Source organism: Microcaecilia unicolor, chromosome 6 (assembly GCF_901765095.1).
Source record: "Microcaecilia unicolor chromosome 6, aMicUni1.1, whole genome shotgun sequence".
NCBI classification, from domain to species: domain Eukaryota; kingdom Metazoa; phylum Chordata; class Amphibia; order Gymnophiona; family Siphonopidae; genus Microcaecilia; species Microcaecilia unicolor.
This window is the reverse complement of record NC_044036.1, coordinates 293,056,553-293,083,534: the sequence shown is the minus strand read 5'-3', so window position 1 is coordinate 293,083,534 and position 26,982 is coordinate 293,056,553. Positions and strand designations below refer to the sequence as shown.

Sequence of the window (26,982 nt, the reverse complement as noted above, 5' to 3'; positions counted from 1 at the left end):
GAGATATGTTAGAGATATTTAAATACCTCCATAACATAGATGCACAAGAGGCAAGTCTATTTCAACTGAAAGGAAAATGAAATGAGGGGACAAATGATGAAGGTGAAAGAGGATGGACTCAGAAGTAATCTAAAGGAAATATTTCTTTATGGAAAGGGTGGTGGATGCGCTTGGTGTAGGTACATAAGTACATAAGTAGTGCCATACTGGGAAAGACCAAAGGTCCATCTAGCCCAGCATCCTGTCACCGACAGTGGCCAATCCAGGTCAAGGGCACCTGGCACGCTCCCCAAACGTAAAAACATTCCAGACAAGATATACCTAAAAATGCGGAATTTTTCCAAGTCCATTTAATAGCGGTCTATGGACTTGTCCTTTAGGAATCTATCTAACCCCTTTTTAAACTCCGTCAAGCTAACCGCCCGTACCACGTTCTCCGGCAACGAATTCCAGAGTCTAATTACACGTTGGGTGAAGAAAAATTTTCTCCGATTCGTTTTAAATTTACCACACTGTAGCTTCAATTCATGCCCTCTAGTCCTAGTATTTTTGGATAGCGTGAACAGTCGCTTCACATCCACCCGATCCATTCCACTCATTATTTTATACACTTCTATCATATCTCCCCTCAGCCGTCTCTTCTCCAAGCTGAAAAGCCCTAGCCTTCTCAGCCTCTCTTCATAGGAAAGTCGTCCCATCCCCACTATCATTTTCGTCGCCCTTCGCTGTACCTTTTCCAATTCTACTATATCTTTTTTGAGATACGGAGACCAGTACTGAACACAATACTCCAGGTGCGGTCGCACCATGGAGCGATACAACGGCATTATAACATCCGCACACCTGGACTCCATACCCTTCCTAATAACACCCAACATTCTATTCGCTTTCCTAGCCGCAGCAGCACACTGAGCAGAAGGTTTCAGCGTATCATCGACGACGACACCCAGATCCCTTTCTTGATCCGTAACTCCTAACGCGGAACCTTGCAAGACGTAGCTATAATTCGGGTTCCTCTTACCCACATGCATCACTTTGCACTTGTCAACATTGAACTTCATCTGCCACTTGCACGCCCATTCTCCCAGTCTCGCAAGGTCCTCCTGTAATCGTTCACATTCCTCCTGCGACTTGACGACCCTGAATAATTTTGTGTCATCGGCGAATTTAATTACCTCACTAGTTATTCCCATCTCTAGGTCATTTATAAATACATTAAAAAGCAACGGACCCAGCACAGACCCCTGCGGGACCCCACTAACTACCCTCCTCCACTGAGAATACTGGCCACGCAATCCTACTCTCTGCTTCCTATCTTTCAACCAGTTCTTAATCCATAATAATACCCTACCTCCGATTCCATGACTCTGCAATTTCTTCAGGAGTCTTTCGTGCGGCACTTTGTCAAACGCCTTCTGAAAATCCAGATATACAATATCAACCGGCTCCCCATTGTCCACATGTTTGCTTACCCCCTCAAAAAAATGCATTAGATTGGTGAGGCAAGACTTCCCTTCACTAAATCCGTGCTGACTTTGTCTCATCAGTCCATGTATTTGTATATGCTCTGCAATTTTATTCTTAATAATAGCCTCCACCATCTTGCCCGGCACCGACGTTAGACTCACCGGTCTATAATTTCCCGGATCTCCTCTGGAACCCTTCTTAAAAATCGGAGTAACATTGGCTACCCTCCAGTCTTCCGGTACTACACTCGATTTTAGGGACAGATTGCATATTTCTAACAGTAGCTCCGCAAGTTCATTTTTTAGTTCTATTAATACTCTGGGATGAATACCATCAGGTCCCGGTGATTTACTACTCTTCAGCTTGCTGAACTGACCCATTACATCCTCCAAGGTTACAGAGAGTTTGTTTAGTTTCTCCGACTCCCCCGCTTCAAATATTCTTTCCGGCACCGGTGTCCCCCCCAAATCCTCCTCGGTGAAGACCGAAGCAAAGAATTCATTTAATTTCTCCGCTACGGCTTTGTCCTCCTTGATCGCCCCTTTAACACCATTTTCGTCCAGCGGCCCAACCGACTCTTTGGCCGGTTTCCTGCTTTTAATGTATCTAAAAAAATTTTTACTGTGTATTTTTGCTTCCAACGCTAATTTCTTCTCAAAGTCCTTTTTTGCCCTCCTTATCTCCGCTTTGCATTTGTAGGTGGTGTAGGTGGTGGAGTTGTGTCTGTATCTGGAACAAGCACTTTTGATCTCTAAGGGAGGGGAAGAGATAGTAGCTGGTCCTTTGTTTTCTATTACCATTGATTTTTGAAGATTGTTTAGTTGGTTGAGCTGTTTGGGACGGAGTGGCAACGAAATCAACCAGAGCATGATGGTTTTAGGAGGCAATTTCGCCAGCTTATATTCTCAAAGGGAAAAGGTGTCTATTCAAGTACTTAGAACACATTTGACTTATATCCTCAAAGGGAAGGTGTCTGTTGAAGTACTTAGTTTAGCTCCATCATGGTCAGAATCTCATTACAGTCTCCCCAGTAGGCATCTGTAAGGCCGCAACGTAGTCTTTTCTGCATGCTTTTGCTAAACATGATCAGTTGGCTGTGCTTACTAGACATGCTATTTTGTTTTATACTGCTGCTGATACTCCTCTGCTGTTTTCTTTACTTGCATATCCGGGAACTGCTGTCTGTTTACGCTCATCTCAAAGCTGGCCGTGAATGTGGAGTTTTAGCCCTGCTCATGTGACTGGAAGTAATGCTTTTGTAACTACTTGTTTTTAATTAGAATACTTTCTGTAGCGCACACTGCAGGCATGTGATGAAGGAGCACAAGAAGGAAGCAGGTCCTGCTTCTTTGTACACTCTTTCATCCCCCCCCCCCCCCCCCCCCCCACTAATGCGCACCCACCATGCCCCATTGCCCTCTTCTGTTGCTTGTTTTTATAATGGCCTCAAGTATTCCTGTATTGACTTCAGGAATCTTACAACCTATTTTTGTTCACTGGGGATATCGACTGACCAGGTCTTTTCGTTTTCCTCCTAAGATAAGGTGTTTATTCAACATCATTTCTGTTCCACTGACTTGTAACTCTGACATTATGCCTGCTATCCTATGTTCTGCAGAAATTACTGTAGGTTTTTTAAAATGTTTGTTCTCTCTGCTTATGGACGATCTCTTTTGTTTGGTTGAACAGACCTTGAAATTTCACATGTGATTCAGCCCTCCCCACCTGACTACTCAACCACTTCCCATTTCACTTTCTTTGTTTCACAATGTTCTACAAGCTGTAGCACACTAGTACCTTCTGTCGCTGACCCTGATTGTGTTAGGTGACCTGAATATTAATATTGAAGACCCTTCTGACTATCTTGGTAAACAGTTAAATCATCTTACTGAGGATCTTAAACTTATGCAGCATATAAATACACCTACACATTTGGCTCTGAAATCACTCATTATTCTGGCTCCATTTAGATCAACTTGTCCATGGATAAAGCAAGATTGTTTACCTGTAGGGGTGGTTCTCCATAGACATCAGGGGAATGGAGCCTGTTCCCCCATCCTCCTTCCCCACTATTGGATATATCTCAAGCTATGTTATGAACTGAAAGGAGTTGGGATCGTTGCCAGCACTGGAACACCATGCATGCTCAAGAGGGCCTGTGGGGCTCTCCTGAGCTTTCCAGGAGAACAATAACAATCCAGAAAAGGGTGACTATGACAAAACAGTGGGGTTTAAGCCTGTAAACTGTATTGATTGTTGTTTGAAGTGTATTTCTCTAGTTTGGCCAGTTGGTGTTGTTACAGAGAAATGACTGTTCCTTCTTTAGTTAGCACACAGAAAAGAAGTTAACCTGCAGTGATGTGCCCAGTTACTTTTAAAACTTGTTGTTCTGGGCTCTGATTGGCCCAGGAGCTTCATTTCAGTTAGGATGGGTAGTGGCTTTTTCTCTGGTCTTATCCAGGAAAAGAGAGAGAAAGATCTCTTTGCTGAGGTTATATTTGATAACCTGTGAGCAGCTATATGTCCTGATCTCCCCAGGTACTATTTAGATAGTATACAAATGCTTTGATAGTGTTATAATTGATCCATATTTCAGTTACCTGTTATTGTTTTGCTAATTGCACCTTTTCTGTTCATTGTTCTAATTTTTCATGACAATAAACAGTTTTAATTTATTGCCTTTGCTTGTCTGGACTGACTAAGAATCTCAGTGGTTTGTGTGTTGGGTCTGGGGTGCTTTCTAGGAACTGTGGGGCCACTGGGAGTGTGACCCCAGTAACCTAGAAATCACTGGGGATAATTTGAGAGTGGGAGACTCGCCCAGACGCAGTTTGGACCCAGTTGGTGGGAGGAGGGTGTTAGTGTAGAGCGTAAGCGGCAGGTGCAGGTGGTCCTAAGCTGTGATGGGGATAAACCCTCTAAGTGGCCACGGGGTAGCCCTAGGTGGGTGGCTGTGCATTTCGTGACAGTGACACTGGATGATACTGCCCACTATTCTGGCTCCATTTCCCTGCTCTCCAAGGAAAACATCTATTACAGTTTAGCAACCTTCCTTTCTCAGCCATGTGCATTTTAAAGCAGATAAAATGACATCTATTCTGTTAAACTGTGCATGCATCTTCAGGGAGTATTCTGAAGTACCTGCAGAAAATTGCTGTCTTTGTGTTCCATTAGAAAAATATTTTCTCTACAATTTCATCTTCATTTAAGGTTGTTAAAATACTGTTTTGCTATGATATTGAAACTACATCTCAAGGAAACAAAAATTAATCATTAAACCTCCTCAAAGGGCAACATAAATCTGCTGTTGGGAGCATAACTGACAGGCAGGCAGATGATCAAAAATAAACGCCGGCGCTAGAGGCTGTTAGCGCCATACTAGCGCCAACGTTTGCTACTGCCCCATGATTAGAGCCCTCGAGTGTGTGAAACAATGCGCTCAAGGGCTCTTAGTGAAAGTAGCATGCAAATTCATGCTAAACAGGGCTCTTAGTGCAGGTAGCTTGCAAATGCGTCCAGCGCGCCAAAGATTGGGTTGCTGGCTGCGACAAACCCTATGCCAGCTCTGAGCTGGCGTTAGGGTTTGCAGATCATTGGGGAGGACTGGTGAGCCCTGTCCAGCATGCATTTGCATGCTGGCAGGCCCCCATTCCCCCCTACAGCAAGCCTGCCAGCGAGGGCAGTTGAGGACATCCAAAATTTGGACGTTTTTGTGACGGGGCAGTTGAGGACGTCCAAATTTTGGACGTTTCTGCAATGGGGAGTTAAGGACATCCAAAATTGGATGTTTCTATGAGAAAGATGTCTTTCTCATAGAAACATCCAATTTTGGACATCCTTAACTGCCGATTGCAGAAATGTCCAAAATTTGGACATCCTCAACTGCCCCTTCATAGAAACGTCCAAATTTTGGATGTCCTCAACTGCCCCGTCACTATACCTCCGACATGCCCTTGAAATTTGGCTGTCCCTGCAACAGGGCAGTTGAGGATGTCCATCTTCCGATTTAAAGATTCCGATTTAGGGTTTGCAGATCATTGGGGAGGAATGGTGAGCCCTGTCCAGCATGCATTTGCATGCTGGCAGGCCCCCATTCCCCCCAATGACGCAACCCCCCCCCCCCCCAGCGACGGGACTGGAGGTCCGGCGGACCTCCGGTCCCCCCGACGATCCCACCCCCTCAGGTTCAGGGAGGGCTGGAGATCTGGTGGGTCTCCAGCCCCCCCAACCGCCCAGCAAATGGTCCCTGGTGGTCCAGTGGGCGACAACCAAGTCCCCCCCCCTGCGACAGGGGGGGGGCTGGAGGTCCACTGGACCGCCAGTCCCCCCACCCCAACCCCCAGCATTGGCAAGGGTCCCTGTGTGATGGTGTCACTCCATCCGCTGCCCACCCCCCCTCTCTCTGCCCGCCCGACCCCCTACCTTGGTTGGAGGAGGGATGCAGCCTGCCTCCCTCCTCTTCCTTCGGCGCTGCCAGGATGCGCTGGGCAGGGCTGGGCGCCGCCATTTGCGGCGTCGAAGGAAGAGGAGGGAGTCAGGCTGCGACCCTCCTCCTACCAAGGTAGGGAGGCGGGCGGGCAGAGAGGGAGGGCGGGCGGCGGATGGAGTGACACCATCACACAGGGATCCTTGCCAATGCTGGGGGTTGGGTGGGGGAGGGGGGACTGGCGGTCCAGCGGACCTCCACCCCCCCTGTCGCTGGGGGGGGGGGGGCTTGATCGGTGCCCACTGGACCACCAGGGACCATTTGCTGGGGGGGGGGGGGGCTGGAGACCCCGCCAGATCTCCAGCCCTCCCTGAACCTGGGGGGTGGGGATGGGACCGGAGGTCCACCGGACCTCCAGTCCCCATTGCTCGGGGCAGGGGTAATCAGGGCCTGGTGGTCCCATTGACCTCCAGCCCCTGTGTTTGACAATTTTCTGCTTTTGACAGCCCAGACCTGTCAGACAAGTGCAGGAGGATTGTGCTGAGCGCATGCTCAGGCACAATTCTCCTGCACTTCTACCCCATGATCAGAGGTAATTGCACTGCTTAAATTTGCATGCATTATCTCTGATCATAGGTCTAATAGCGCCCCGCGCTGTTCCAGCACTATTTTAGAGCGCTGTTTGGAACAGCGCGGGGCTTTTGATCATCTGCCTGAGAATGACCAGTAGTAGCACTTATCCTTCCTTTCTGTTATGAATGTTTTAAAGATTAAAGTTAATTGAGTAAAGTTGATGATGCAGACACTGATGTCTTTTTTTAGGACAAAGTTCTGGGAAAACTTGACCAGCCCTCTCTTTGAGGATCTTGCGTTGCCCTCAGAAAGTTCTGAGGTGAGTGATAGAAAGAGATATTGGGAATGTGTTCATGAGTCAGGACACTCCTTCCAGGATCTGCATTACTCCTGTATTTTTCATTTCTTCCACCCTGCAGCCAAGCATCCTGGAGACTTGTGCCTTTATCATGAAGATCATCTGCCTTGAGATATATTATGTCGTTAAGTGAGTTCTTCAAGGGAAACCTTTTCCATCCTGACCTCAGCTGCTTTACAGAGTTGATATCTGTATTGTGTCTCTGCCATTTATTCTTGCTGTGGTTCCTGGATACTCTTTAAATAATTTTTCTATTTTATGTATCAGGGGCCTGCTAGACCCTTCCCTGAAGGACATCCTAAAGAGGTTTGCCAGTGAGAAACGCTACGCATACTGGTGTGCTTACATAAAATCTCTGGTGTGCCATATAGCAGAAACAGAGGGTGTGGGTTGCTCTTATCTAGCAGAGTGTGAGATGCTGATCTCAGCCTGGAGGATGCTGCTCATTGTTACCACCAGCCATGTAAGATCCTTCTCCTGGCTTCTGGCTGCACACCTTCTCTTTCCACCCCTACCCCAGCTACGTCTCACCTTTCTCCTTGCTGCATTGTGTGTTTCCCCTCTGCTTTTTCTTTATTGCTATTTTTATTATATTTTATGGGGTTGTATTGGTGGGTGGGGAGTAATATAATATACGTAATATCTATGTTTATTGGTGATACCTTGGAATTATTTGGCATTATCTATTGTAATGGATAGGTTTTTAAACTCATCTTAGGTTTAGATGGATGAAGTGTCCTCAACTATAATAAATTAAATGAAAATGAAAAATAGCTAACAATCCTGTACCTCCTTCCCACTCCCCCTGCTACATGATTGAGACATACATCTCCTTCCCCTGCCACACAATTGGGACTAGAGCTGTACTAAATAGCATATTTTACTATTTGACTGAATATGAATAATAAAAAACATCATTTGGCCGAATACGAATAATGGGCATTGAGCTGTAACATAATAATAAAAGAAACAATATGAAATATATTTCAGTAGGATTTAAACTATATTCATGTATACAAAAATATCAGTGTCTATGAATTGTTTCTTGATTGTTTAAAAGTAATCTCAAACAGTTTTTTTGCAGAATTTTGATCTCTGAAGGCAACACCAGGGCCGCTGAGAGACTGAGCCGGGCTCAGGGCAAGGCCTGCCCCCGCCGCCCCCCCCCCCCCAATCCCTACCACTGTCGCCTCCCTCTCCTGCTGCCAGGCCACTGGCGCTGCAGTCTCCGGTCTCACCTGCTCTCCCTCGGCTCCTTTGATAGCCCCCCTCCGTCCGCCACCGTGACCGGGCCCCCTGCATTCAAATCGGCAGTGCCTCACTTCCATGTGAATGTGGCAGATCGCCTCCCTTTGGGCCTTCCCTCACTGTGTCCTGCCCTCGAGGCCAATGGTACTTAAAATTGCCTTTCCACAAGCTTAAACTGGAAAAAAGAAAGTCTTTTTCTGCAACAGCTTTAAAACACAAAACAATTGCCATCTGCAGGCCAATTAGGAAAAATACACTTCATGGAATAATTAATACAGTTAACAGGCTTAGAAACCCACTGTTTTTCACAGATGCCTAATATCCCTTCCCTGTATCAAACGTTTCTGAAATAATCTTAAGAATATTACACAAGTTATAAACTATAAATATTGTTATCTTATAGAAACTTCAGGCTTAGTGAATCTTCCCCTTGATACATTATCTTGGATTTTCCCCTTAAAACAGTCCAAAATCTGTCGAAAGGGTACCAACTGTATGTTGTGCTGTTTATTCTACTCTGTGCTTTTCCATATGTCCAGATTTAAAGTTACTCAAATTCCAAGTCCATTCCACAAGTTTACCAACTGCTTGTTTCTCAGATTGTCTTTATGCTTCAATCCATGCCTATATTCTTTACTGTTGATAACCTGACACAGTTGAGTGTTTTGCACTATGGCATCGTCAGGGGTTTAACTATAGTAATATATTGAATCAAGAAGGAATGTATGAAATAATGTGTATAATCTACTTCCTCTATAAAATCACCAAATATACACATCTTACCTTAAGTGTTACTTCACATATTCCTGAACACAACTCCAGGCTTACTTTCCCAAAACAGACAGAGAGCAATGGCACCAGTCTAACCCAAATGCCCATGCATGCGCTGTACATATTCCCACTTTCTCTAATTGATGGAGTTCTGCCACACCTCCTAAATCCGTTGGTATTATTGTTTTCCATTCAAATATTAATCTTTTTCCCTTCGCTGCAATTGTTGTGAAATATCTCCTTCTTTACTTTGATCTAATTGAACCAGTACCGAGAATCTCAAGTCCTCCACCACATGTGGGATCCTATCCCGGTGTTTCATTAAGGAAGCATCTATACGTTTTAACCTTATATTACTCAAATGCTGAGCCATCTGATACTTCACCTTCCTGATGGTCTGGGCAATATACCATAAACCATATGGAAACACTATACCATAAATCACATGTGATGAATTGCAATCCGTTCTAGATTGCAAAAACAAACCGTTTTTCCTTCCTTGCATTGGGGACCTGAATAAACTGGACTTTCAATGCATATGGACAGAAACTACAACCCTCACTTTTAAAATGTCCTGCATTTTTTATCTCATTAGTTTCCTTCTATTAACTGATAATTTCTCTCCCAAATTCTGTCTCCTCGTGAATGCAAATTGTGGTACTCCCTTAAATTAAGAATGCGTGTTAAAATACTATAGACCTATGCTTACAAATAATTTCCTTAATTTTATCCACTGATCTCGTATATGGTAACACACATGTTATTCTATTTTCCTCATTCTGCTGTGATTTACTTAACAGCCATGTCCTATGAGCATTATAAGCTTGCTTAAAGGCTCTATGAATCACCTTAGAGGGATAGCGGTGTTTCATATCACGTGCTTGTGGTATAAAATTATTTTCCACAATCTACGTTATCGCATAAACTGACCTGATGGAATACTGTCCTTCAGTCTAACTGGATGATGTCTTCTATAATGAAGGACCGCATTCCTATTCATTATCTTTCAAAATGCTTGAGTAATAAAACACCCCTGTTCATATTGTGTTTGAATGTCCAAAAATGTACTGCCTGACCCCCAAAGTGAAAAGCAAATTTGATGTTATCACATTCATTCAAGTATTGAAAAAAATCCTTTAAAGAATTTTCATCACCTCCCTAAACAAACAGTATGTCATCAATATAACATTTCTCTTGTAAAATACAGGATTTATACTGGTAATTGTATACATACTTCTCTTATTCTGCCATGTACAAACAAGCATGGATTGAAGCATATAGACAGTTTGAGAAAGGAGCAGCTGGTAAACTCATAGAATGGACTTAGAATTTGAGCAACTTTAAATTTGGATATATGGAAAAGCACAGCGTGGAATAAGCATAACAACATATAGTTGACACCCTTTCAACAGATTTTGGACTGTTTTAAAGGGAAAATCCAAGATAATGTAAAAAGGAGAAGATCCATTAAGCCTGAAGTTTCTGTAGGCTAACACTGTTATAGTTTATAATTTGTGTAATATTCTTTAGATTATTTCAGAAACGTTTGATATAGGGAAGGGATATTAGGCATCTGTGAGAAACAGTGGGTTTCTAAGCCTGTTAACTGTATTAATTATTCTCCGAGGACAAGCAGGCTGCTTGTTCTCACTGATGGGTGACGTCCACGGCAGCCCCTCCAATCGGAAACTTCACTAACAAAGGCCTTTGCGCGGCCGTCTTCCCGCCCGAACCGGCTCGTGTTCGTCAGTCTTCTTTTGTCCGCGCTCGGTACAGTCGTGTTTGCGCCGTTCGCGCCCCTTAAGTAGACCCTCGCACGTCTTTTTGATTTTTCGCTTCTTTAAAAAAAAGGGATTTCGGAGAAAGGCCTTTCGGTCTTTTTCCCCTTCCCGTATTTCCAGGTTTTGCCCTGGTAAGTTTCTTTTCGTTTTCGGGGTAGGCCCTTTTGAGGCCTCGGGTCAAGTTTTTCTCTCCCTCTTTTTGGTGCCTTACCGCAATTACGAGTTTTGATTTCGCCAGCGTGATTTTTCCGCCCATGTCATCGAAGTCTCCCAGCGGCTTCAAGAAGTGCACCCAGTGCGCCCGGGTAATCTCGCTCACTGATAGGCACGCGTCGTGTCTTCAGTGTCTGGGGGCTGGGCACCGCCCGCAGGCCTGTAGTCTTTGCGCCCTTTTACAAAAAAGGACTCAGGTAGCGAGATTGGCCCAGTGGAACGTGTTGTTCTTGGGCTCTTCGTCGGCAACAGCACCGGGAGTGTCGACAGCGTCAAGACCTCCGACCTCGGCGGCGACTGTATCGATTGCATCGAGGCATCGACCCTCTGCATCGTCGGTACCGAGACATCGGAAGGCTGCGTCGGCATCGGTGGTACCGGGACCTCCACTAGTGCTGATGTCGTCGGACGGTGGTGCTTCGACTGGAGTGCAGGTGAGGGCTGTCCATTCCCCTGCTGGTGGCGGTGAGCCTTCGGGTGGGTCTCCCCCTACCCTGAGGGCTCCTGCGGTACAGCCCCCCCGAGACCGACCTTCTTCGGCCTCGGCCCCGAGGAAGCGACGGTTGGATTCTACGTCCTCCTCGTCGGTATCGGGAAGTTCCGGTGACATGCTTCGTTTGAAAAAGTCAAAGAAGCATTGACACCGGTCTCCTTCCCACATCGGTACCGAGAGCTCTGGGTCGCCGAGGGAGTCGGCACCCAGTAGGCATCGGCACCGGGAGGACCGCTCACCCTCTGTTCAGGAGGTGTCGATGCGCTCCACCTTGGACAGCCTGGAACAGCCTCCACGCCCGGAACAGACTCTGACTTCGACGCCTGCATCGGCTTCCATGTCTTTCTCCACAGCCGCCCTGCACGAGAGTCTCCGGGCCGTTCTCCCAGAGATCCTGGGAGAGCTGTTGCGCCCTTCCCCTCCGGTACCGGGGGTGCTTGCGCCACCGGTACCGTCGAGTGAGGCGCCGGCTGGCCCCTTGCCCGGGGTGAGGTCTCCGACATCGGTGCCGCTTGTGGTACCGACTGCGGTCGCCTCCCAGGAAGGCTCCCCGACGATGTCGGCGGAGGGAGCTTCGCCGGTGCGGGCGAGGGAGTCTACCTCTCAACGCTCACACCGTGGCCGTGGTTCCACAGAGTCGAGCCGGGCACGGCTTCAGACACAGGTTTGTGAACTTGTGTCTGATACCGATGGTGAGGCCTCGTGGGAGGAGGAGGAGGACATCAGATATTTCTCTGACGAGGAGTCTGATGTTCTTCCTTCGGATCCCAGTCCCTCCCCTGAAAGGCAGCTTTCTCCTCCCGAGAGTCTGTCTTTTGCGGCCTTTGTCCGGGAGATGTCTACGGCCATCCCCTTCCCGGTGGTTGTGGAGGACGAGCCCAGGCTGAAATGTTTGAGCTCCTGGACTATCCTTCTCCACCTAAGGAAGCGTCCACAGTACCCATGCATCATGTCCTAAAAAAGACATTGCTGGCGAACTGGACCAAGCCTCTAACTAATCCCTACATTCCCAAAAAGATCGAGTCCCAGTACCGGATCCATGGGGACCTAGAGCTGATGCGCACTCAGTTGCCTCACGACTCTGGAGTTGTGGATTTGGCCCTAAAGAAGGCTAAGAGTTCTAGAAAGCATGCTTCGGCGCCCCCGGGCAAAGACTCTAGAACCTTAGACTCCTTTGGGAGGAAGGCCTACCATTCCTCTATGCTTGTGGCCAAAATTCAGTCTTACCAGCTCTACACGAGCATACACATGCGGAACAATGTGCGGCAGTTGGCGGGCTTGGAGGACAAGCTCCCTCCTGAGCAAGCCAAGCCATTTCAGGAGGTGGTCAGGCAGCTGAAGGCGTGCAGAAAATTCCTGGCCAGAGGGGTATATGATACCTTTGATGTTGCGTCCAGGGCCGCTGCTCAAGGTGTGGTGATGCGCAGACTCTCATGGCTGCGTGCCTCCGACCTGGAGAATAGGATCCAGCAGCGGATTGCGGACTCGCCTTGCCGTGCGGATAATATTTTTGGAGAGAAGGTCGAACAGGTGGTAGAGTAGCTCCATCAGCGGGATACCGCTTTCGACAAGTTCTCCCGCCGGCAGCCTTCAGCTTCTACCTCCACAGGTAGACGTTTTTATGGGGGAAGGAAGACTGTTCCCTACTCTTCTGGTAAGCATAGCTACAATCCTCCTTCTCGACAGCCTGCGGCCCAGGCTAAGCCCCAGCGCGCTCGCTCTCGTCAGCAGCGTGCGCCTCAGCAAGGCCCCTCGGCTCCCCCGCAAAAGCAAGGGGCGAGCTTTTGACTGGCTCCAGCAGAGCATAGCCGACATCAACGTGTCAGTGCCGGGCGATCTGCCGGTCGGGGGGAGGTTGAAAGTTTTTCACCAAAGGTGGCCTCTCATAACCTCCGATCAGTGGGTTCTCCAAATAGTCCGGCAAGGATACACCCTCAATTTGGCCTCCAAACCTCCAAATTGCCCACTGGGAGCTCAGTCTTACAGCTTCCAGCACAAGCAGGTACTTGCAGAGGAACTCTCCGCCCTTCTCAGCGCCAATGCGGTCGAGCCCATGCCATCTGGGCAAGAAGGGCTGGGATTCTATTCCAGGTACTTCCTTGTGGAAAAGAAAACAGGGGGGATGCGTCCCATCCTAGACCTAAGGGCCCTGAACAAATATCTGGTCAAGGAAAAGTTCAGGATGCTTTCCCTGGGCACTCTTCTTCCCATGATTCAGGAAAACGATTGGCTATGCTCTCTGGACTTGAAGGACGCCTACACGCACATCCCGATACTGCCAGCTCACAGACAGTATCTGCGATTTCAGCTGGGCACACGTCACTTCCAGTACTGTGTGCTACCCTTTGGGCTCGCCTCTGTGCCCAGAGTGTTCACAAAGTGCTTAGTTGTAGTAGCAGCGGCGCTTCGCAGGCTGGGAGTACACGTGTTCCCCTATCTCGACGATTGGCTGGTGAAGAACACATCCGAGGCAGGAGCTCTACAGTCCATGCAGATGACTATTCGCCTCCTGGAGCTACTGGGGTTTGTGCTAAATTATCCAAAGTCCCATCTTCTCCCGGTACAGAAACTCGAGTTCATAGGAGCTCTGCTGGATTCCCGGACGGCTCGTGCCTATCTCCCAGAGACGAGAGCCAACAACTTGTTGTCCCTCGTCTCGCGGGTGCGAGCGTCCCAGCAGATCACAGCTCGGCAGATGTTGAGATTGCTGGGCCACATGGCCTCCACAGTTCATGTGACTCCCATGGCCCGCCTTCACATGCGATCTGCTCAATGGACCCTAGCTTCCCAGTGGTTTCAGGCTGCTGGGGATCTAGAAGACGTGATCCACCTGTCCACGAGTTTTCTCAAATCCCTGTATTGGTGGACGATTTGGTCCAATTTGACTCTGGGACGTCCTTTCCAAATTCCTCAGCCACAAAAAGTGCTGACTACGGATGCGTCTCTCCTGGGGTGGGGAGCTCATGTCGATGGGCTTCACACCCAGGGAAGCTGGTCCCTCCAGGAACGCGATCTGCAGATCAATCTTCTGGAGTTACGAGCGGTCTGGAACGCTCTAAAGGCTTTCAGAGATCAGCTGTCCCACCAAATTATCCAAATTCAGACGGACAACCAGGTTGCCATGTATTACATCAACAAGCAGGGGGGCACCGGATCTCGCCCCCTGTGTCAGGAAGCGTCAGCATGTGGCTCTGGGCTCGCCGTCACGGCATGGTGCTCCAAGCCACTTATCTGGCAGGCGTAAACAACAGTCTGGCCGACAGGTTGAGCAGGATTATGCAACCTCACGAGTGGTCGCTCAACTCCCGAGTAGTGCGCCAGATCTTCCAGGTGTGGGGCACCCCCTTGGTAGATCTCTTTGCACTTGTCTGAGTCTGGTCTCAAGACCAACTCTGTAAGGGTTCACCTTAGTGCAATCAGTGCATACCATTACCGTGTGGAAGGTAAGCCGATCTCAGGACAGCGTTTAGTTGTTCGCTTCATGAGAGGTTTGCTTTTGTCAAAGCCCCCTGTCAAACCTCCTACAGTGTCATGGGATCTCAATGTCGTTCTCACCCAGCTGATGAAACCTCCTTTTGAGCCACTGAACTCCTGCCATCTGAAGTACTTGACCTGGAAGGTCATTTTCTTGGTAGCAGTTACTTCAGCTCGTAGAGTCAGTGAGCTTCAGGCCCTGGTAGCCCAGGCCCCTTACACCAAATTTCATCATAACAGAGTAGTCCTCCGCACTCACCCTAAGTTCTTGCCAAAGGTTGTGTCGGAGTTCCATCTGAACCAGTCAATTGTCTTGCCAACATTCTTTCCCCGTCCTCATTCCTGCCCTGCTGAACGTCAGCTGCACACATTGGACTGCAAAAGAGCATTGGCCTTCTATCTGGAGCGGACACAGCCCAACAGACAGTCCGCCCAATTGTTTGTTTCTTTTGATCCCAACAGGAGGGGAGTGGCTGTGGGGAAACGCACCATATCCAATTGGCTAGCAGATTGCATTTCCTTCACTTACGCCCAGGCTGGGCTGGCTCTTGAGGGTCATGTCACGGCTCATAATGTTAGAGCCATGGCAGCGTCGGTGGCCCACTTGAAGTCAGCCACTATTGAAGAGATCTGCAAAGCTGCGACGTGGTCATCTGTCCACACATTCACATCTCATTACTGCCTGCAGCAGGATACCTGACGCGACAGTCGGTTCGGGCAGTCAGTGCTTCAGAATCTGTTCGGGGTTTAGAATCCAACACCACCCCCCTAGGCCCATGTTTTATTCTGTTCCAGGCTACACTCTCAGGTAGTTGGATAAGTTGTTAGGTCAATCTCAGTTATGTCCTCGCCGTTGCGAGGCCTTATTGACCATGTTTGTTGTTTTGAGTGAGCCTGGGGGCTAGGGATACCCCATCAGTGAGAACAAGCAGCCTGCTTGTCCTCGGAGAAAGCGAATGCTACATACCTGTAGAAGGTATTCTCCGAGGACAGCAGGCTGATTGTTCTCACAAACCCGCCCGCCTCCCCTTTGGAGTTGTGTCTTCCCTTGTTTTGTCTTGCTACATATGGGACTGACGAACACGAGCCGGTTCGGGCGGGAAGACGGCCGCGCATGCGCGGTGCGCATGGGCGCGCGAGGACTAGCAAAGGCCTTTGCTAGTGAAGTTTCCGATTGGAGGGGCTGCTGTGGACGTCACCCATCAGTGAGAACAATCAGCCTGCTGTCCTCGGAGAATACCTTCTACAGGTATGTAGCATTCGCTTTCCATGAAGTGTATTTTTCCTAATTGGCCTGCAGATGGCAATTGTTTTCTGTTTTAAAGCTGTTGCAGAAAAAGACTTTCTCTTTTCCAGTTTAAGCTTGTGGAAAGGCAATTTTAAGTATCATTGGCCAGATACTTTCAAAGTTGGTGCCCTGGGCTCTGATTGGCTCTGGAGTTGAAATCTAGCCAGGAGGGTACTGGATTTTTCTTTAGTCTCAGCAAGGGAGCAGAGAGAGAAAGATATTTACTGAGACCCTGTGAGCAGTTATATTTGATAACCCGTGGGCAGCTATATTTCCTGAACTCCCCAGGTACTACTCAGGTAGTAAATAAATGGTTAGATAGTTTTATAATTGATCTATATTCAGTTACCTGTTATTGTTTGCTGATTTCACCTTTTTCTGTTCACTGTTCAAGTTCTGTGACAATAAACCTTATTAGTTTATTGACTCTGCTGTCCAGGACAGAGTAAGAATCCTGGTTTGTATTTTTGGGGCCTGTGCTTTCTAGGAACTGTGGAACCCCTGAAGGGTGGCCCCAGTGTTCTAGAAATCACCAGGGAATAATTTGAGAGTGGGAGACTAACCCAGAGGTGAGTGAGACCCAGCCGGTTGGAGGAGGGTGCTAGTTTAGAGCATGAGCCCAGTATGGGCAGTGCTGGGCAGACCCTTCAGGTGGCTGTGGGGTATAACCCCAGGTGGGTGCTAGGCGTTTCGTGACAGCATCATCTTTGATATTGATAAATGTGATAATTATCTACATAAGGAAGAATGTTGGGGACAAATTATTGGAAAAAGTGTGAAGCTTAACTTTATTTTGAGTGAGCTGAGTGAATGTTTTTTAAATTAGCAGGGATGAATGATGAATAAATGTTAAAAAATGTTTTAAAATAATATATATAAAGTTTGTAATGAATAAAGATTGCATTATTGGATTACATAGTTACTTGTGATTTATCTATAGAAATAGCTGTAACTATGTTGAAATTGAGACAATGAATATGCATAAGATCTATTTGCTTGCACTTCCTCCATTGTATGCAAATAGATCTTATGCATATTCATTGAGGAAATCTGGAAAACCTTAATGGGTTGTGGCCCTTGAAGACCAAGTTTTCCCACCCCTGGTTTAGATAATGCTTTTCTCTGTTTGAACATGGAGCTTAATTTCTGAGCTTCTTTGAATGCTGAGGATTATCAATAGCAGAAAAAGTGAATTTTATATCACTCAGTGTTCCAGTCTTCAAGTCTAATTAGTTTTGTTGTTTAATTTAATTATACCTTCAGAATATCTTGTTATGTTGGGTCTGAAATTTGAAAATGATCCCTTCCCTCCTTAGGCAAACCTAATGCATCTGACTGACCCATCAGCTCACAAGCAGTTGTTTTTAGAGGTGCTGGCAGGGACCAAAGCTTTAGTAAGTACAATCTGTTTGTGAATCTTCTAGAACCCTTCTTTTGTAATACCTACTGCAGTTGTTTATTTTATCCCTTGTGGTATTCCTAAATGGCTCTGTTGTGCTCTTTTCACTTACTTTCTTTCTATCACCTGCCTCTGTGGTGATAGGCTTTCTCCCTCCCTCCCTCTTTGACTGCAACAATGACCCCTCGCCTTCTCTCCTTCACTCTTGAGTTGTGACCTCTTGCCCTCTTTCTCTCTCTCCACTTCCCTCCTTCCCTCTCTCTACTTGGGGCAGTGACCTCTCACCCTCCCTCCCCTCCTCCCCTCCCACCCCCTGGGGTGGTGACCTCTCACCCTCCCCCCTTACCCCCTGGGTGGTGGCACATCACCCTCTCTTGTTCCTCACACCATCCGTTGGCAGTGGATTCTTGCCTTCTCTCCCTCCTTCCCACTCTCTAAAGGCAGTGGCGTTCCACCTCCCCTCCCTCCCTCCCTATGGAGTGGTGGCCTCTCCCCAGGCAGTGGCCTCTCACCTTTCCTCACTCCTCCCCCCCCCCAGGTAATGGGCTCTCGCCCTCTTTCACTCCCTCTCCCTCTCCCCTGCCCCCAGCCTCAGGCAATGACTTCACTCTCTCCTACCCCACCCCTGGGGCTGTTGTCCCATTTTCCCATGCTGACTCTCTTGTTTCTTTCCCATAGCTAATGTTGCCTACATCTTTACCCTGCCTGCGGCTTGGGTCCATCCTCTGCACTTTGTTGTTGATTCTGCTCAAACAGTGGAGAAGGTAGGTTGTCAGTGATAGCATGAGATTACATGAGGGTCAGAGAAACTCCTGCCCTTGTCCAGTGATTGCACAGGACTGGCAGGACTTTGTGTTCATATTCTACTGTGCCAAGTTCAAGGTCTCAGATTGAATTTGAGACACACCTCCTGATTGCTGTGTGCTGCAGAGCTGTCATTCTTGCATGCAGTTTTGTAGTCTGGTATCCAGTACTGTGTGTTGGATATTCTTTGTGTGCTTCATGTATACAGTATTTTTAAAAGTCTGAAGTGAATCCTTGGTGTTTCAGAAGGAGTGTGTACATGTATGATAACTGCTTCTACTCCTGCTCTTTTTGGCCACTTTCCTGTTATTACAGTTCTGCTGTATTAAGCTTCAGGCTGAGCAACAGCACAGGCATCAGTAGCAGTCTTACTGTTAAGGCAGAGAGCTGCTGAAACCTGGTACATAGGTATCTGTCATTCAGCAGGTATATCTATATGTACAGGTGCTTCTTTGTCATGAGAACAGTATGTTTATGTGTAAGAGGACTGGTATCATTTATTTACTTTTTCTCTCACTCTCTGTTCTTCCCTCTGTGACAGTGGTCCATTGTCTTCTCTCCTTGGGCAGTGGCCTCTTGCCCTCCCTCTGGCCTCCCCCCTCCCCCACAGGAGAAAGTGCTGTAGGGAGGCAGTGGTATATGAAGAAGCACTCTCTCCTCAGCTTTCGAACTCTTTCCTCATACAAAAATCATTCCTTTAATCGTTTTGATTATCTTTCTTTCTTTTCTTTCTTTCGAAAGCCACAGGTTCCTAGGAGACCAGATGTTCAGGCATTAGAAAAAAAAAATAGAAAACAAAACAAAGAAGCCATGTTGCTTCTGTTGCTGTACCTGGAATACTACACACAGTACTCCAGGTGTAGTGACACAGAGGTAATATAATAATCTTTGTTTTGTTTTCTATTTCTTAAAGGGGATGAAACTCCTCCCATATAAGGAAAGGTTAAAGAGGTTAGGGCTCTTCAGCTTGGAAAAGAGACGGCTGAGGGGAGTTTTAATTGAGGTCTACAAAATCCTGAGTTGTGTAGAATGGGTAAAAGCGAATTGATTTTTAGTCTTTCAAAAAGTACACAGACTAGGGGACACTCAATAAAGTTACATGGAAATACTTTTAAAACAAATAGGAGGAAATATTTTGTCTACGTGTTTTTATTCTTTATAATAGTTTCCACTATTTTGCCCGGCACTGAAATTAGGCTTACCGGTCTGTAACATACAGCCATTTATTCCAAACCTTCAGGAAGGGGGGGCTTTTTAAATCTTATCAAATCAGGGCTATGTAAAGTCTTGACAGCACCACTGTCCTCCTCCTATTCCTAAATGGTGTATCCTCGGCAGTTCTCAGATAATATATTTCAAAACATATTCTTCTATGCTACCTATTATGGTATAATATTTATTTTGCTGACATTTATCATATTTCTGTTATATGATTGTTTTATAGTTCTAAAAGTTTATCATACTGCATCCTATTACTAGGATTCAAATTTGCTGTCTCCATGTTTACCTCATTGATTGTGTTTATGCTTATTGGCCATTTTACATGTATGCTGTTAGCAAAATTGTAAGATTTGCATCATACATAGTACTGAGGCAAACACCAGCACTAAAGACTTGGTTCAGCAGAGGAGTGCGTGGAGCTTGAAGAGCTTTTAGTGCTGAGCATAAAACTATCATGCCCTGTTGTTTTCCAACTTTTAGCATCCTTAATTCTCTTTCATATTTCCATATTACTAATAAGCCTATTCATGCCCAATTTTACCAAGTACCCTAGTGCTTCCCCATGCTGCTTATGTGCCTCTGATGAGTACAGGGTTTATAGAAATCTCTAAAAGCCTCACGGATCTCTCTGTTAATTTTACAAACTATACCTGCCTTATTTGTACTTTCTTGCACCAGTCTGGCATCCCTCTAATTCTTAAGACACCAGGCGAACAGTTTTATTGCACTGCTTCCCTGCTTCAGGTAGTTCTTCTAACTATGTGCAGGCCTCAGTGAGTCGCTCAGCATATGGGCTCTTTGGAGATCCTTCACCTTTTGAATGTAGTCTTTCCTCTTCCTTCTGTCTTTTAATCCTTGCTGCTATCTGTATCAATATACTCCTCATATAGAACAAAGAAAATGACAGGAGATAAAGACCATATGGCCAGTCTAGTCTGCCCATCCATATCATCTACTGTCCCTTCCTCTCCCTTAAATATTCTATGTGTTTGTCTCATGCTTTCTTGAATTCAGATATAGTCTTTTATCTCCAATAATCTCCAAAACATCTACCAGGAGGCAGTTCCACACATCCACTGCCAGGGGTGTAGCTACCATAAAGCATGGCAAATTGCCCAGGGTTGCCCAGTGGTATGGTCCACCTGCTGCTCTCTGGTTCCCTTGTCCGACATCTCTCTGTCTCCCTTCCTCAAACCCCCTTCACCTCCATTGTCCAGTATCTCTCCCTTCCTCTTTCCCTATCCCATCCCCCCCATGTCTTCCAGAGTCATGGGGGGTGCCCGGCAGAGGCATTAAAAAAAACAGGCTATCTGTGGCTGGCCCCACCAGGGCCTTTCCTCTGCCGCGTCTGCCCACAGGAAGTTCCATCAGAAGATGTGGGGTGTAGCAGAAGAAAGGCCCTGGCAGGGCCAACCACAGGCAGCCTGATTTCTTCACTGCTTCTGCTGGCTAACCACTGCGACTTTGGAGGACAGCCGGGGAGGGGGGGGTGCAGATGAGAGAGATTCCGGACCTATTGGGAGGAAGGGGAGAGATGCTAGGCCTGTGGGAGTGAGGAGGGGAAGAGATGCAGGATGGGGTAGGGGGAGCAGAGGAAAGAGAAGGGAGAGAGTGATGATTTAGATGAATCTTTCAGTAAATGGAGTATTAAAATGATCATAATCCAAAGAACATAAGAAAAGCCATACTGGGTCAGACCAATGGTCCATCTAGCTCGGTATCCTGTTTCCAGCAGTGGCCAATCCAGGTCACAAGTACCTGGCAGAAACTCAGATAGTAGCAGCATTCCATGCTACCAATCCCAGGGCAAGCAGTGGCTTCTCCATGTCTATCTCAATAGCAGACTATGGACTTTAACTACAGGAACTTGTCCAAATCTTTTGTAAATCCAGATACACTAGCCACTGTTATCACATCCTCTGGCAACAAGTTCCAAAGCTTAACTATTCATTGAGCGAAAAATATTTCCTCTTATTTGTTTTAAAAGTATTTCCATGTAACTTTGAGAGTTCCCCATACTGGGATAGACCGAAGGTCCATCAAGCCCAGCATCCTGTTTCCAACAGTGGCTAATCCAAGTTACAAGTACTTGGCAAGTTCCCTAGCTTTTGTACTTTTTGAAATATTAAAAAATCAGTTCACTTTTACCCGTTCTACACCACTCAGGATTTTATAGACCTCAATCATATCTCCCCTCAACATTAAGTTCAGAAAAGAAATTAACTGTTCAGTTGCCTCCATGCGTAGATGTTAAAGCAGCATTATAGGGCATGGATTCAAACCACAGAAACCTTTGCCAAACTTAGTAATCAAATGTGCCAGCTGATCCGACTCAGCTAAAGGAAACCAGTTCCTGCAGTGGTCTACCGGAATACCAGTCAGGGAAGAATAATCCTCCTCCTCCATCCACGGTGTCAGCTTGATTTGTGAAGTTGAAGGCACAAATCATATATTTCCTCAGCGACCCTCCAGACCAGTCAAGACGCGTGGGTTATGTACTCCTACCAGCAGAGGGAGACTGAGAAAACACTGAGCTTTGAACACTGACTATATAACCTGTGCAGTACATACAGTAGCCAGTATTTTCTCAGTCTCAGCAGAGGTAGAAGGACAGCCTGTGCAGTCTTCAATAGTCTGGTGAGGTAGCTTTGATTTTAGGGATTAAGGATTTTGGTTTTCTTTCAGGAGATTTCTATCCTTTAAGTACCCTGTACGTGGTTTGCCAAAAAAAAAAAAAAAAAAGTGCTTCAGGGCCCTGGGTCCGGTGGGGCCCAGTAGTTCCCCCTGGGGTGTCACACCTGCTTTGTCGGGTCCCTCCCCCTGTGCTGCTCTCCAGTACTGTGTTACTGGCAGCTTTGTGCCTCGGCTGCTTTCTGTGTACTGCAGCCTTGAGAGCCTTTCAATTTTCAGCTGCCAGAATTGTCTTCTGTCTCTTTAAGGGAGATATATTTATTTATTTGGTACGGAACGAACGGGAGTTCTTTTCCGTCCTAGGAACGAGAGAGCAGTGTTTTTGGAGCTTGTCTGACATTGGGGCCGGTACGGGGAAGCGCTGCCTTTACTTTTGGAGTTATGGCGGGCAAACTACTCCGTTGTCGCATGTGCTCGCGCCGGGGCATCGAATCGCCGGGCGGTCAGTGTCGGCTGTGCGGTGAGCCCAAACGTTTGGAGGCAGTTCCCCCGCAGTTAACCGCGGAAGTCCCGGCGGTATCGGCGGCCCCTTTAGCAGCGGCAACTCAGGCGGGTCCGGCAGCGGCGCTTTCAGTTTCGGCGGGAACAGCCGCCATTTTGAATTCAGCGCGTTCTGCAGAGGCTTCTGTGGTTGAGCCAGTTGCCCCCGTGGGGACACAGAAAGTGCCTAATGAGGGTCCAGGAGGGGTTAGCTTTCCTCCAGAGTTTGTATGGACTCTTTTCCAGGCTTGGAAATCGGGCCCCCCCCCAGGGAGTGGAGGGGGTTAGTCCCATGCTGCCTAAAAGACCCCGGATAGAGTGGACAGAGGATGAGGAATGTCTGTCTCAGGTGGGCACGGAAGGCCCATTTAGTGATGGGGGAGAGTCTGAGGGGTTTGAGGGTCCGGTAGATCCGGTGGACTCCCTTCCTGGGGAAGATCCCTCAGTAGTTAGGATTTTTTATAGGGATGAGCTTTCGGAGCTCATTGATCAGGTCACAGCTACCCTTAAATTTAATCCTGAGGTGGCTTCAGGTGAATCTGGGCAGGATCCCTTGGTGAAAGGAATTCAGCGTAGAGCACGGACCTTCCCTATGAACAGGGATCTCAGGGAGATGATTAACCAGGAATGGGATTCGCCAGATTCGCCGTGTAAGGTTTCTAAGGCAATGGTGAGGCTTTATCCCCTGCCGCAGGAGGATAGGGATTCCCTTAAGGCTCCTAAGGTAGATGCAGTGGTTACAGCTGTTACTAAAGCGACAGCTATTCCAGTAGATGGTAGGGCCGCACTCCGTGAACCCCAGGATAGGAGATTGGAAGCATTTCTTAAGCGAAGCTTCGACTTGTTGGCGCTAGCTCTCCAGGCCTCGGTGTGTGGGGGCCTGGTGGCGCGGGCGTGTTTTCGCTGGGCCGAGAAGCTCCTGGATGATCCCGGGGAGGTTGGGACCTCGGGGTTACAGGATTTAGCCAAGTTGGAGATGGGTTCGTCTTTTTTGTCTGACGCGCTGTATGATTTGTTGCGTGCGTCGGCTAAAAATATGGCTATGATAGTGGGAGCGCGTAGGGCTCTCTGGTTAAGAGGTTGGGTCGCGGATGCGGCCTCTAAGGCTAAGTTGTGTTCTCTCCCCTTCAAGGGTTCTAGGCTTTTTGGCGAAGAGTTGGATAAGTTAGTGAAAGGCCTTAGTGAGGCCAAGGTGCCTCGACTCCCGGATTTTCGTCCCAAGCTGGGAGTTAGGGGTAATTCCTCTCGAGGTCGACTTAGTGAGGCTCGACGGTATAGGCCTGGTAGGTTTAGTGGGGCCTCTAGAGGTAGGTTCTTCCAGCGCACCCAGTCCTTTCGCGGGAGTCGTCGCGGAGGCCGGGGCTCGTTCGGGGGAGATCAGACCTTGGGGTGGCTTGCCCAATGAAGGTGTGCGGACCCAGGTTCTGGTGCGTGTAGGGGCTCGGCTGAGTCAGTTTTACCAGAACTGGGTCCACATCAGATCAGTGGGTTCTCGAAGTGGTTCGAGATGGTTATGCCCTGGAGTTCGAGACCTCTCCGCCTGAACGGTTTCTGGAGTCCCTTTGTCACTCGAGGCTCAAGAGAGCAGCAGTACGAGACACGTTGCGTCGTCTTCTCAGTCTGGGAGCAGTGGTTTCTGTTCCGCCAGCTCAGCAACGCTCGGGGTGTTACTCAATTTACTTTGTGGTGCCAAAGAAGGAGGATGCCTTTCGGCCTATTTTAGATCTAAAGAGAGTCAATGCAGCGCTCAAAGTTCCTTCTTTTCACATGGAGACGTTGCGGTCGGTCATTGTTGCAGTCCGGCAGGGAGAGTTTCTAACTTCTCTGGACTTGACAGAGGCTTATCTTCACATTCCCATTTGAGCGGCGCACCAGCGTTTTCTTCGCTTTGCAGTTTTGGGGAAGCACTTTCAGTTTTGTGCCCTGCCCTTCGGTCTGGCAACAGCTCCCCGCACCTTTTCCAAGGTCATGGTGGTGGTGGCGGCAGCTTTGCGCCGGCAGGGCATTTTGGTGCACCCATATCTAGACGATTGGTTGATTCGGGCCAAGTCCCGGGCGGAGAGCGAGGGGGCGACGTCGCGTGTGGTACAGTTTCTCCAGTCACTGGGCTGGATGGTGAATTTCAGCAAGAGTCAGTTGGTACCGTCGCAGGCTCTGGAGTATCTGGGCGTTCTCTTCGATACGAGGTCGGGTCGAGTGTTTTTGCCTCCCCCGAGAATCAGCAAGTTGCAGGACCTGATTCGGCGGTTTCTTGCACTGTCGTCACCGACGGCCCGGGCTTACCTGCAAGTTCTGGGGATGATGGCGGCAACCATAGAGGTAGTTCCTTGGGCCCGGGCGAACATGCGTCAGCTTCAGTCCTCTCTCCTCAGTCGGTGGGCTCCCCTGTCGCAGGAGTTGGAGGTATGTCTGCCGATGTCGCCGGTTGTCCGCCGCAGCCTCCGTTGGTGGCTCAGCACTTGCAATCTGGAGAAGGGAATGCCGTTGGAGTTCCCTCAGTGGGTGGTTCTTGTCACAGACGCAAGCCTGCTAGGATGGGGAGCGCATTGTCTCGGTCAGGTAGCGCAGGGGCGGTGGTCCCAGGCGGAAGCAAGGTGGTCCATCAACCGGTTGGAGACTCGAGCCATTCGGTTGGCACTTCAGAGTTTTCAGTCAATGCTTCTCCACAAGGCAGTCAGAGTGCTCTGTGACAACGCCACAGCCGTGGCCTATGTCAATCGTCAAGGGGGCACAAAGAGTCAGGCGGTCGCGGAGGAGACGGCACTGTTATGCCAATGGGCGGAAGGTCATCTTCAGGCGCTCTCGGCGGCTCATGTGGCCGGGGTGGACAACGTGGACGCAGATTTTTTGAGCTGGCATACTCTGGATCCCGGAGAGTGGTCTCTGCATCAGGCGGTGTTCGGCCGAATTGTGTCGGTCTGGGGTATGCCAGTTATGGATCTGATGGCCACGGCGCGCAGTGCCCAAGTCCCAAGGTTTTTCAGTCGTTGGAGAGATCCGCGTGCGGAGGGTCTCGACGCTCTGCTGTTACCCTGGCCGCAGGGATTGCTGTATGTGTTTCCTCCGTGGCCGTTGGTAGGTCGAGTAATTCAGCGCATCGAGCGGCACTCAGGCCGGGTGATTTTGATAGCTCCAAACTGGCCGCGTCGACCGTGGTACGGAGATCTGGTGCGGTTGGCGGTCGCGAAGCCCCTTCAGTTGTCGGAAAGGGTACTCTTGTGTCAAGGCCCGATAGTTATGCCAGACCCGGCTCGGTTCTCGCTTATGGCTTGGCTCTTGAGAGGCACAGGTTGAGGAAGAAAGGGTTTTCTGCCAGAGTCATTGATACAATGTTGAAGTCCCGCAGAACCTTCACTTCATTGGCGTATGTTCGAGTTTGGAGATTGTTTGAGCACTGGTTTGCAGAGCGGACGGTGATGCCTTTTCGTTCCTCGGTGGCAGAGGTGTTGGAATTTTTGCAGGATGGTTTGGACAGGGGTCTGGCCTTGGCTACCTTGAAGGTTCAGGTGGCAGCGTTGTCGTGTTTTCGGGGGAAGGTTCAGGGGAAGTCCATTGCTTCTATTCCGGAGGTTGTTCGTTTTTTGAAGGGTGTGAAGTTGTTGCGGCCGCCTCGTCGGCGGTTGGTTCCCCCGTGGGATTTGAATCTCGTTTTAGATGCCTTAGTCAGACCTCCATTTGAACCTTTGGTTGCGGCTTCCTGCAAAGATCTTTCCTTGAAGGCGGTCTTTCTGGTAGCTATTACCTCAGCTCGGAGAGTCTCGGAATTGCAGGCGTTGTCGTGTAGAGAGCCCTTTCTGTCTTTTTCCAAGGAAAAGGTGTCTTTGAGGCCGGTGCCTTCCTTTTTGCCAAAGGTGGTGTCAGAGTTTCATGTTAATCAGGTCATTTCGTTGCCTGTTTTAGGTAACTTGGCGGGAGATTCGGAACAGCGTCGGCTGGCGAAGTTAGATGTTCGACGCATCTTGCGGTGTTATCTGTCTAGAACTCAGGAATTCAGAGTGTCGGATCGTTTGTTCGTGCTTCATGGTGGCCCTAAAAAGGGCGCAGCGGCATCCAAGGCGACTATAGCAAGATGGTTGAAGGAGGCGATTGCGTCGGCCTATTTGGTGAAGGGCCGTGAGGTTCCTAAGGTGTTTTCTGCTCATTCTACCAGAGCGGTTGCGGCCTCTTGTGCGGAGAATAGTATGATTCCTCCTTCAGATATTTGTCGGGCGGCGGTTTGGTCTTCGTTGCATTCGTTTGTGAAGCATTATAGGATTGATGTGCATGCGAAGGAAGAGGCGAGTTTTGGAGCAGCA

General features: G+C 48.3%; 1 protein-coding gene across 5 annotated transcripts in view; it reads left to right on the top strand.

Moving 5' to 3' along the window:
• NUP188 (nucleoporin 188) overlaps positions 1 to 26,982 on the top strand; it is a 188,524-nt gene that overhangs the window by 114,478 nt on the left and 47,064 nt on the right. For all 5 annotated transcript variants that reach the window (XM_030207867.1, XM_030207866.1, XM_030207863.1 and 2 more), the window contains exons 28-32: positions 6,716 to 6,785; positions 6,886 to 6,953; positions 7,092 to 7,287; positions 17,409 to 17,486; positions 18,170 to 18,255. In XM_030207867.1, the coding sequence (XP_030063727.1) occupies positions 6,716 to 6,785; positions 6,886 to 6,953; positions 7,092 to 7,287; positions 17,409 to 17,486; positions 18,170 to 18,255 (498 nt within the window). The remainder of the gene's footprint in view (positions 1 to 6,715; positions 6,786 to 6,885; positions 6,954 to 7,091; positions 7,288 to 17,408; positions 17,487 to 18,169; positions 18,256 to 26,982) is intronic.